The 12,864-nt window shown below is 40.4% G+C and overlaps 1 protein-coding gene across 1 annotated transcript in view; it reads right to left on the bottom strand.

Moving 5' to 3' along the window:
- The window catches only part of EFCAB6 (EF-hand calcium binding domain 6), a 193,973-nt gene that overhangs the window by 90,583 nt on the left and 90,526 nt on the right, over window positions 1–12,864 (bottom strand). Inside the window, 3 exon segments of the mRNA XM_074983707.1 lie at window positions 3,115–3,275; window positions 3,423–3,491; window positions 5,997–6,167. Coding sequence (XP_074839808.1) covers window positions 3,115–3,275; window positions 3,423–3,491; window positions 5,997–6,167 — 401 coding nt within the window.

Below are 12,864 nucleotides of genomic sequence, written 5' to 3'. Positions count from 1 at the left end.
GTGTACATATGGTGCCTAGAAGAGCGTGACCTCCGAGATGACGTTGACAATGGCAGAGATGCTCTGTGATAGTATTCATAGGGATCCATACTGGAGATTGGTGAAGGTTGTCTGAGCCAGGGGGATGGTGGTTGAAGGAATGGGGATGGAGGTCTGAAGCAGGCTGTTGGAGTTGCTGCCCGGTGTATCTCGGGGGGGGAGCAAGGCGATAACGGCAACGCAATGACGTCCAGAGATGGGCTGCGGTGCCGGGTTTTGGTCTTTGCTTTTCCCCGTCCCTGAATAGCAGTTGCCGCCCCCTCCGGAGCCGGGGACCGTAGTCGGTGACGCGCTTGGTGCTGCTGTGCACGGTGCCGCGCAGGTAGTTTCCTCCGGCACCATTGGGCCCTTGCTCCAGTGCCATCAGTGCTGTGATGCTCAGCGCCGTGGGAGCCGGTGCTGCCGATTCCGGCACCTGCAAGGCCCTCAGTGCCGACTGCCTAATGGTCGGAGGCCCTTGCGCAGCTGCGTACGTTGTGGTCTTCCCGCTATGAGCAGCCAATGGGTCAGGGCACTGTGCTCCGCTCGTCCCGCTTGCGGATGTCACCGGCAGGGATCGAGCTGGGGAGAGCTTCTTCTTCTTTTGCACAGAGGAGGTTAGGGAAGCCGCCTTCCTCTTGTGCGACCCTGAGGGCCCCTCTTTGTGGGGCTTCTCTGATGGTGCAGATTGGAGGGCCTTATCAAATAAAATCATCTTCAGTCTCATTTCCCTGTCCTTTCGGGCTCTAGCTGTAAGCTTAGAGCAATGAGGACACTTTTGTGGAACGTGGGTCTCCCTGAGGCAACGAATACACTTGTTATGCCCATCTGAGGCAGGCATGGCCTCACGGCATGACTCACATTTCTTAAACCCTGGCGAAGACATTGTCCGGGCGTTTAAGTCTTTGAATATTAACAGAGCACTTAACAGCTAATCAGTCCTGGGACAGATAACGTTCGCGGCCTTAAGATAGCAGACCGCCTGAGGCGGCTGCCTCTGTTCTCTCCTTTTCTTCTTTTTTTTTTTAAACTATATACACCTCTAACACAAACAACTTCAACGGTAATAACTAAACTATCAACTAATAACTATTAACAGTAAGAAAACACATTTTTATCTTTCTCAGGCGTTGGAGCCGGAGCGGATTCTGTCTGCAGCCATTGGCGGTTGAGAAGGAACTGGCGGGGACCGGATCGTGCACATGACCGAAAGCACATGAAGGACCGATACACATCGGCGCATGCGCGACCCGACGGAGACTGCTGGAAATTTCCGATCTGTGGTGCCGGGGCAAGCCCGACACCTACTGTGGAGCACCCACGGGGACCACTCGAAGAAGAAGCATACTTAACTATTCATATCTAGTACAACTGGGTATCCTTAGAAAGTGGAATTTATGCCAATTCTACAAAGGCCTCACAAATGCCCTCCACGATGGAATTCAGACATGGTTAGCAGATATACATTATGTCATGTTGCCTTAGGTCCTACCAGGTCATTGCAAAATCACCCTATCTGATGCTTCTAGAAAGTCTGATCTTTGAAAGTTCTGAGCGCTATAGCCCCAGTGCAAGAAGCAGATAAACGTGCTCAATTTTAGCTTCACAATGCTTCCATTTTGCAAGTAGTGGAATGAATCTCATACCATACTAAAAAGCTTTTTATGTGATTTGTTGGATCATAGTCATAGTGCTCAGCACCTTTCAGGATTGATTCTTCAGGGCTTAATCCTGTATCCACTGATGACAATGGCAAAATATCCATTGATTACAATGGTGGGACTTTTGATCCTAAAGACTATTTTTTCTTGCTTTGTTTTCTGTGTTTTCCCTTCCCAGCATCATTTTCTGATACAAGAGGTTGAAATTTCAGGTAGAAATCATTTTAGAATGTAAATTGGTTGTAAGTCTGGACTCCAACTGAGCATTGCTCTCTCATTGTCACAACAAATGGCTGAAAATAATGGTAAAAACATTATCTACAGAACTGTGCAAATGATGAAAATCAACTGTGCAATATTCAAAGGATAAGTAATTGCTCATGATCAGTGATCAATGCTTATATATTACATAACACTGAGCCACAAAACTGACTGATGAGAAAAAAGGTATAATTTTAATACCATGCTTAGGTAATTAGGTGCCTGACTTTGATTAACCTGAGGGATGGCACCCAAAGTTTTCTCTACAAAATTCACAGAAAGGAAAACGGATACAGTGGGATTTTGTTTCAGTGATCACACTTGTACTCATTCACATTTCAAGATCAAAAATAATTTTCTTGAAAGTCATTCTCTGCCTATTGATGCTGTTGTGTTTGCTCCTCACCTACATTGTTCATAAGTACACAGGGTCACAAGGTTCATGCTGGCATGGATTTCTTTGATTCTTCTATGATGTGTTGAAAGGCATGAAAGAATCCCACATCTTTTGGAGAATCATAGGGATGCCGGTAAAGAATGTTACAGCTTGTAGGAGAGCAATTTAGAGCCAATTAGAGCCTGACTGACATGCCATAGCAATAAAATGCCCAATACAATTCTCTTTTACAAAAATACAGATTTTGATTCCATACACACATATGATCAGGGATGTTCATTGTTTTTCAGATTGAGATGCAGTTATCACTTGACCAAGGATCAAAATGAGAGATGACTATGTCATGTTCCAGTTCTCCTAAAGTCAACATACTCAAATTGCTCATTACAAGATACTGCTGTAGAAGATTACAAGACAATATGGGCAGTTATATTCATTTCTGTTTGGCAACAGTGAATACCTTTAAGACAAGTTTTCCAACACTCCCAATTTTCACTTTGAGGGCCTAACTTGTTTTATGTTATTAAATTATCCTTTGAACCACATGGCCCAATCTTGCCAGTGTTTCACGAATGAAACTTCCAAGGAAGTGAAGAGGAGATTTTCAAGCTGATCACTTGCAGAATGAGGTCACAGACTGTGTGGTGGCATTCTATTTTCTCTAAAGCTTAAAGCAAATTGAGGTATCCCAAGATCTAAAACACCACTTTTATAGAAAAACATGGAGAGAAAGTTAATAAAGTTACATGAATTAATAATCAGACACCAGCAGCTTACTTTGCAAATTGCTCATCAGACAAAGAGGGATAATACAGCTGTACAATTTTTCTTAGCTGATTTCTGCTAATAGCGCCTGTACACTTAGGGTCACAGTTCTGCAAAGCTTTGTGGAAGTCCTTCCAATTTCCTGTGATTTTATCCGAAATAATGTCTTCTACCTAAAATGCAAATATATGCAATCATTGAAATAAAAATTTCTATGAGATTACGTTGACATATACCAATGGCCATACAGTAAAAACTACATAAACCCCTCAATTATAGAAAATCAACACTTACTGAAGGCAAACCTCTTTACTACTTACAGTATCCCACGTTAAAACAGGGGAAGGTGACTTAATTTCTTTTGTTCCCTTAAGTCATTTATGACCCATCTAATTAAAAAAATGTTATTTGTATTAAAACTTTTTCCTAAATAGTACACAATGGCAGCCAATGAAAAGTTTCTGTTGACAGTATGGCTCTAATCTTAAAAGTGACAATACAAAAATGGCACATCACTTCCCTGATCTGATCCTTTATAGAACTAAAAGTCATAGCTCCCGACTGTGATAACAAAACATACTACTGCTTGTTACTCCTCAAATCAAAAGTTGCTAACACTCATGGATGAGCTGCAAGTTGAACAGTTGTCTCTGAGGGAATAATTTGAAGACAATGGGATGGGATGGGTGAATGTGAGTGCAGAATCTGGGTCACAGAGCACAGCTCAGGATCAGTTTGTGACACTGGCAGATAGAATAAAAGCATCTTTTTACTTGTAAACTAGATATATTGAATATGAGAACTGTGAAATGCAATAAACATGGAACCTTATTCTTCCAGAGTAACTGGGATATATACTCAGATCCACCTGAGCTCTGTTCAGTGTAAAATCCAAGGGAAGACAAAGAGAGCTTTATGATACCTTCAGATACCCCAGTCCTGGGAGCAGACAGAAGCTAGTTTGGTTAGCTGAGGCCCAGCTCAGCACTACTGGCACCTGCCTCAGAGCTGCTATGACTTTCATCTGGCTGCAACAGACCCCATGGAGCCATTCCCTCTACTAGAAAAATGATGGAGCACAGCAGCATTCTAGAAAAACTCTCCTCCTCATGGTCGTGCCCCCAGAGAATTCCCCCATGCCACAGAGTGAGCAGGACTGAGTGTTACAGAGACAGTTATGCAAGTGTTACACCACTAGAGACCCAGTGAGTAGAAACTTTGTATTTGGGTAGGCAGGCTTTGCAGCTGTTTTGCACCAAAAGATGGCACTGCAGAGGACAGAATTTGTCCCACTCTTCAGAGCAGAATCACACTTCAAGTGTGAACTCCTAGCTAGCATGGTCATTGCTGGCTACCAGCTGGTACCTTATGCAAGGGTGGTCGTGATCCATGTTGATATTTCTCTACCCTGCACTTCTTTATGCTAAAATTTACTTTATTTAGAACAATAAAACCCAAAGAAGTTAATTTTAGCATCTCAATTCATTTGCATAACCTATCACTATTTTGACTTTGTCAGTCCTTATACTTTTCTCCTCTGACATATCAGTTTTACAAAGATAAAAATCAGAGGGGTAGCCATGTTAGTCTGGATCTGTAACAGCAACAAAGGGTCCTGTGGCACCTTATAGACTAACAGAAAAGTTTTGAGCATGAGCTTTCATGAGCACAGACTCACTTCATCAGATGCTGGTCTTGAAAATCTGCAGGGCCAGGTATAAATAAGCCAGAGCAAGGGTGGGGATAACAAGGTTAGCTCAGTCAGCAAGGGTGAGGCTAACCTTATGATCCCCACCCTTGCTCTGGCTTATTTATACCTGGTCCTGCAGGTTTCCAAGACCAGCATCTGATGAAGTGAGTCTGTGCTCACGAAAGCTCATGCTCAAAACTTTTCTGTTAGTCTATAAGGTGCCACAGGACCCTTCGTTGCTGTTAAGGATAAAAATGTGTCCCAGGTTCTCAGCAAGCCCCATTATTCAATTCAAGAATAGGTGGAAGGGACTTGAGCTGATGAATCAAATATATCTATTGTTGGAGCTATCAGAACAGGATGCAGCCTATTTTAGTTAGCTATATCAATTTTTTTCTCAAAGCAATACACACCATTCAAGACTATTCAGTAGAAATATCTCTGTGCAGCTAGTGAATTTCTTGACATTGCCAAGTTTCTTTGATTCCTTCAATAACTCTAACTATACCAGCTTAAGATAAAAACTAAATATAGATTTATCCAGTTGACACAGTAATGTGAACCTAAAAGTGAAGTAATGAAAATATTATGAGCAGCTCTAATATTAAAGAGCAGTTATGAAAACTAGAGATTAGACTACTTCTTGGTACAGTTCAGCAAGCAATAAGAAGAAACTGAGATGTTGACTAGATGTTTCGGTCAAAAGTTACAGCACATAACCTCACTATATATAGGGTAGTGGTTCTAAAGGAAGACATTAATAGACAAAATGCCAATAATTTCCAAGTTGGACTCATGAAAACATGTAATCAATGGGCATTGTATATCTCAGAAACTGTTATTATCAACTATAATAGAGCTCTTCTGCAAAATATCTGAAAAACAATTTCAACGATAGAAAGCTGAAATGTGATACTTCTGTCCCACAACTGCTACACACATGTATATGAACTTGCAATTACATTCCAGAGGGAGTTTCCAGAAATACGAAATCACTGAAATGGGTTCTCAACCCATTCTTTAGTGGCAAAAGTATCCAAGAGTGTGGATTACATAGGAGTTTTACACTGCTGAAAATCATATCCATTCACTAACATAGATGAAGACAGTTCAGAGCTTAGAGTTTTTTTAATAATTGTCCTGACACTTTGCTATAAACATTATAAAAAAGAAAATCCTCAGAAAAGTATTGCTAAATACTTACTAGAGATTCCTTTTCTTCAAACAAGTCTAAAAATGTGTGGTAGCTGAGGTACCCAGTCTGTTCTGGATCCATTGTCATGATTAGGTCTTGGAAGTCCCTGTCACTTATTTGAAACAGTATGCAATCCAAAATGCGACGGAGCTCATTTCTTGTGATCTTTCCATCTTGTTTCTAAAATATATATTCATGTGTGTGTGAAAGAGAGTGAATAAATTTACTGAAAGACAATGTCTATTTTAAAACACTGTTCTGAATCTCTATGTCACACTACTCAAAGTGACCAAAAACTTTTATTATCGGTTAGCGTTTTGATTATCGAATCAGCAGAAAACAATCTATTTACCACTGTGGGCCACATAGGCAGCTCTCTTTTCTGTTATGTAGAATGTATCTACAAAATATATATGCTGTCAGCATGGCCCTGAATATGTCACATGAGCTGCAGTTGTGTGTTCCCTGGGCTGCAAGCAGCCCACAATTTATGGGTTGAGAATGACCAGTTTACACATTGTGAATCTGGTGGCCCGAATCCAGCTGTCAATGGACAAGAGGAAACACCACAACTGCAGCCCTTGTTGGCAGTGACAGCAGAGGGACCACAATTATAGAAATTGAACTATCCGAAGTTGTACCCTAAGTTCAGGTTTGTGGTATGTTGGTGGAACAGCACTAGAGAGCTTACAGTACAGCTGCCTGTCCTGGACCCATTCTTAGGAGAAACAGGCAACAGTTTTTAGTCTCCAGGACTGTTAAGCACCTTTCTTCAGAAATTAAATCGATGATTTAGGCTGCAGCATAACCACACTAAAAAAAGGTATTGCTCAACAGTGATTTGCCACTGATATTGGCCCTTTCCATAGCCTTGATGAAGAAGGGAAGTCCTTTAAATGCTATTTGTCACTGGAATGGATTTCCACACTTCTGTCTATGCAGAACATACATATACATATATGCCCTGGCTTAGCATCTAAAAATCTAAAATTCATCCCCTATTCGGGGGTGAATATATTATATTATATTATATTATATTATATTATATTATATGATTCTTAATAACAGAACAATAAAATACAAACTCCAATCTAAGCTTTTTTTCTTCATCTTACCTTTTCTTAGGATTTTTTCCTACTGGATGTCTCTGTCTTTTGCACTTAGGTCCCTCTGACTTAGAGAGTAATGCTTTTCATATTCCTGGCTTGGAACTAAGAGGAACTAGTGAATCCGGCAATGACTGACTCAGCTGAAATAACTGCATTTCCATATGAAGTCCCAAAATGTGGCACTCTGTCACACTATTATGTAAATGTGCACTTTTTAAAGCATTTTATGCAATGAGCATTGGATGGGCTTATACAATCGTACCAAGTATTTACGTATTGTTACAGGGAAGGCATGATTTTTGTTGCAGACCCCATGATATATCATCTTCATAAGGTCTGAGGGAGAGTTTTAAACTGAGGTTAGCCTGTTTTTTTATTATAGTGTACTAAGATTTTAGACTTTTATGTTTTTGCTTGGACTTTAATTTTTTTTATTTTGCTTCCCTTAAAACTTGTGGAAAAAAGAAGAAATGCAAAGAATAAATGCCTGGGAACAATAAAAGAAAAAAATAATGGCAAACAGTTTCTCTAGTGGTTCATTCCTGGCTAAGCACTAGACAAATATTTTGCTGTTCATAAACCTCACCCTAAGAAAAATTCTTTTTCCCTTTAGTCTCCTATAGGGATCCATGGTGGCAGTAATAATATACAGGATGAGCAATTATTTACTTCATCAGCTAGTTTGAGAAACACTTTGAAGTTTTGTAATCAAAAGATAATGGTCTTCTGAAACCGCTTTTCTGCCATCTGACTTTTCTTTAGAGACTATTGCCAGTGCATTAAATCATATGGAAAAGAAACTTAATAATGTATCTAACTCAGTGAATGAGTGAAGAAATCTGGTACAGGAGCTACAAAAATTAGTTCTATTTTAAACAAAAATCTGTACCATGTAAGTGGGAGTATCTTCTCCATTAAGCATAAACATATAGGTTCCAACTACAGTACACTGATCTTTCAGAAGTTCCTCAGGAAGGTCTCTTCTGAAAAAACTTCTTTCAAAAGATCACATCTACACACAAAAAATGGTATTCAAAGAGCGATATGCTCTTTTGATAGACAGCATCCACACAGCCCCATATCTTTTGAAAGGATGGGCCAGGGATCGAAAAATCCAGCACCATGAGGACTGTTCTTTGGAAAGAAGGCACTCTTCCTGATCCAAGAGCGGAAGAAGGCTTCCGGAAGAAGAGCCACATTGTTTTGATTCTGGATCGAAGGAGTGCATTTTGTGTGTAGACGCTCCATGTACTCTTCTGAAAAAGGGACAGATTTTCCGAAAGAACTTGCTAATGTAGACACAGCCATACTGTGGTTAAAATAACTTGGGTTTTGGTTTTTTTTCCTCATTGCTTTGATAATATATATATATATATATATATATATACATATATATATATAGTATTAGCCTTCAATCAGTGAACTTTTTGATAATTTTTTGACACCTACAATTTCTGAAATGTTTTTTATGAGCTAGATTGTCACCAGGTATAAATCAGCATAGTTCCAATGACCTCACTCAGGCTACAATGATCTACATCAGATGAGAATCTGTGTGTATCTCTGCATATATAACAGTTTGGGATGTTAAGGATGAATCTGTTCCTCCTGCAGCCAGAGTTCTCCTTCTGTTGTCTCAAACATTGATATCTGTATAAATTATTCTATTTATTAATGACCAGTACAATAAAACACATAAGCCTCTGTTTGAGTTCAGTGGGATTTAAATGTGTGCTCAAATGCTTTGGTGAATCAAACTGCAAAGCTGGAGTGTGTTATTACTACCTACTGTAATGTATGAAACTAAACTCTCTCCTTCTGTAACTTGTTGGAAGAATTCTTTCTCTTGTGGTGAATATGGGTGTATATACACACACACAAACGTATGGGGGTGTGTAACTTACACTGCAGAATGGGTAAGAGTAAGTTTTATGTAATTGTATTAGAACAGAATTGTGATATATCAGCTACATAAAAATGTGTAATAAAAAATGCCAGCAGTACTTCTGAAGATATGCCCAGTGCTCATTTTGCTTGTGTCAACCAGACTGAAAGCTTTAATTTTTTCAGTTTATTATTTGTTCATCCAATCCAAAAATATAGAATCTACAATTTAAGAAGAGCAATCTGTAGCAAATTAAAGTAATAAAAAATTCCATCTGTCCACTAAAGGGATGATCACACAGCCGAGTGTATGGATTGTCTATATCATGACATTCCATCAAAAATGACAAGAATGCTTTTTTAACATAGTTCAGTTCAACATGAAAGTCATAGAATTGGTAAGACTAGACTGACAGGTCTTTATTAAGAGCACATTCATTGTAAGGCTAGACATAAAAAGCATTCCCAAATTCTGTTAAAAAATCAGATTAAAATATTGCTGCAAATAAAGTGAGTAATACAATGGAGTGATCTTGGTCAATCTCATAGGTCTGACATCATAAATCTATCAGATTATATGCCCCAAACAAGTAGGCTGCGTCTATATCAGGAAGTTCTTTTGGAAAATCTGGCCCTTTTTCTAAAGAACACATGCATTGTCTAAACACAAAATGTGCTCTTTTGATTCAAAACAAAAGAATGTGGCTCTTGTTCCAGAAGCCCTGTTCTGCTCCCAGATCAGGAAGAGTGCCTTCTTTCAAAGGCTTCTTTCAAAAAAAAAAAAAAAAGCATGTGCAGATGCTCCACAGGCCCTTTTTCCAAAAGACTGGTCTTCGTGGCACCGGATTCTTTGATTCCTTGCTCATTCTTTCGAAAGAGCAGGGCTGTGTGGACACAAGCTGTAGAAAGAGTAAATTGATTTTTTAATCCTCTTTTTTGTGTGTGGACATGCTCCTTCAAAAGAATTCTTCTTGGAAGAGATCTTCCAGAAGAGCTTCTTTTGAAAGACTGCTGTAGTGTATATGTAGAAAAAATGTTTTACAAGTTCCACATTTTCTATTTATATTGTATAGCATGAGCTGTGATAATGACTAGGTAGTTGAGGTTCTAGCTTACTTTACAATATCATACTGACTTTTGATGATCCCTTCCCTCACTTCACCAAAATGCAATATTCTGCCTATAATTTCTCATGTGAAGTCATGTGTCCGAGGGATATTTATTTATTTAAGTTTGGGAATGGTTGGACAAGGCACTTGAGAAAATTGAGAAGTGGCATTTGTGAAATTTTCTAAACTTCTTTTAAACATCTTCCAGAATGGTTTGGTATAGAATTTGAGCCTACAAACATTTATGCCTGTCTTTAATGTCAATGACAGTCAAAATCAAAATCAATGGGACTTCTCATGTACATAATAGTAACCATGTGCACAAATCGTTGCAGGGTCATGGTGTAATTTTGGAGCCAACTACACCTCTTTTGAACCTATGACAACTTCAAGAGCACTTGGAAATATTTATAAATTCCACATATTGTCAGGTTTCATGGGTACCTAGAAAATGCTATAGTGTCTTTTCTTGGGCCTGGAGGTCTTCAGGGGACTTCACTGAGAAGACATCTACACTTGGCAGGCACTGCTTGCCCAGTTTTACAAATAAAAGTAATGCTCACGAAAGCTCCCAGATTGAATTTCTAAATTTATCTACTCAACAGGAAATGCAGCAACATGCAACTCAGGAAGGCCTGGAATGGAGTTGCTTTAAGCAACTGGGACATGATGTACCATAAGTACTAGAAGCTAACATTAACTCTGTGGAGATTAACAAAAACAGAACAACCACATACTAAAACTGTTCTAAATACAGAAATTTCCTACAAATTGTGGAATTTAGTTGCATGTATGTTTACAAGTTGAAAAAAGAATAACCCAATAAAATATTACCAACTCAACTGAGCCTAAAATGATATAGAGTAAATGGAGTAAGTGTACTGTTTCCATCCCCAAATATCAAAAAATGAATTATACTTAAAAACTTAAAAAACCAACTTTCTCACCTGTGGCTTTTCATGGGGAAGGGGACTACTTAGCCTCATGTATGTAATATTCCCCTCCTACATATGGGACTTGATTAATAAAGAATTAAAGTAAAGTGATATAATTAATGCCAATCAAGATAGATTTTTGGAAAAAATAGATCTTGTCAAGTGAATTTGATTTCTAGTTTATGACATTTTGATTAAGAGACTAGAAAGATACAACATTTAATATGACATATTAATTGGATTAAAAATTGGCTAACATGTTCATAAAGTAAGTATAAATGGGTAATCACTGTGTTTCTAGTAGGGTCCTGCAAGGAATTGGTTGTTGGCCCTAAGTTATATAGTATTTTTATCAGACACCTAGAAGAAAACAAAATCATCACTGATAAGTTTGTAGATGACATGAAGATTGGGGGAAAGGTAAATTACTGATATGCAGTGATCTGAATCACTTGTTAAACTGGGCACAAACAAACAATGTGTTTCAATATAGCAAAATGTAAAATCATGCTTGCAGGAACAAAAAAAGCAGCCCACACATAAAAGATGGGGGACCATATCTTGGGAAACAGTGACTGTGAAAAAGACTTGAGAATCATGGTGTATAATCAGCTGAACGTGAGCTCCTGGTATGATGATGTGGCCAATAGGGCTAATTTAGTCCTTGACTGCATGAACAGAGAAAGAGAAGTTACTCACCGTAGTAACGGTGGTTCTTCGAGATGTGTCCCCGTGGGTGCTCCACAATAGGTGACGGCTTGGCCAGCGCCGCAGATCGGATCTTCCAAGCAGTTTCTGCTGGACCGCGCATGCGCCGGCGCGCGCCGCTCCCTGGCGCGCTCCTGGCCATGTGCGTGATCCGGTCCCCGCCAGTTCCTCGACCAACCGCCTCGGGTGCCCCTGCAAAACACTAACAGAGATCCGAAGCGGGGAGGATGGGCGGGAAGTGGAGCACCCACGGGGACACATCTCGAAGAACCACCGTTACTACGGTGAGTAACTTCTCTTTCTTCTTCGAGTGTCCCCGTGGGTGCTCCACAATAGGTGACTACCCAGCAGTAACCCAAGATAGGTGGTGGGTAATCGGATTAAGTGCAGCTGGTCCCCGAGAGGACCGCTGCGGAGAGACGGGTATCCTCTTGGAATACCCTGTGAAGGGCGTAATGTTTGGCGAAGGTGTCGTAGGATGACCAGGTCGCCGCTCTGCAAATGTCTTTCAATGCAACGCCCTTGAAAAAGGCTGTTGATGCTGCCACCGCCCTGGTGGAATGAGCCCTGGGAGTGGCCGACAAAGGAGTCTTTTTGAGCTCGTAGCACATTTTTATGCAGGATACAATGTGCTTTGAAATTCTCTGCGATGAGAGACCTTCTCCTTTTGATTTGGGAGCGAGGGAGACTAGGAGTCTATCCGTTTTCCGGAAGGACTTGGTCCTGTCTACGTAGAAGGCTAGCGCCCTCCTCACGTCCAGGAGGTGTAGGCGCGCCTCTTCGCTGGAGGTATGAGGCTTTGGATAAAACGAGGGTAGAACAATAGGTTCATTGATGTGAAACTCGGAAGAAACTTTGGGAACAAAGGCTGGATGCAGCCGTATGGTTACCGCCTCCTTGGAAAAGACAGTGCAGGGTGGCGTTGCCATGACTGCCGCAAGCTCGCTCACCCGACGAGCCGACGTAATTGCAAGAAGAAAGGTCGTCTTTATTGTAAGGAGGCGAAGGGGAACCGTGGCCAAGGGCTCGAACGGTGGTCCCATGAGTGTGGTAAGCACCAGGTCCAAGCTCCACGAGGGTGGAATCGGTTTCCGAGGGGGGTAGAGGTTTACCAACCCTTTGAGGAACCTGG

This window comes from Carettochelys insculpta, chromosome 1 (genome assembly GCF_033958435.1).
Source record: "Carettochelys insculpta isolate YL-2023 chromosome 1, ASM3395843v1, whole genome shotgun sequence".
Classification (NCBI taxonomy): domain Eukaryota; kingdom Metazoa; phylum Chordata; order Testudines; family Carettochelyidae; genus Carettochelys; species Carettochelys insculpta.
The sequence above is the reverse complement of the archived record's forward strand: the minus strand, read 5'-3'. Positions and strand labels throughout refer to the sequence as shown.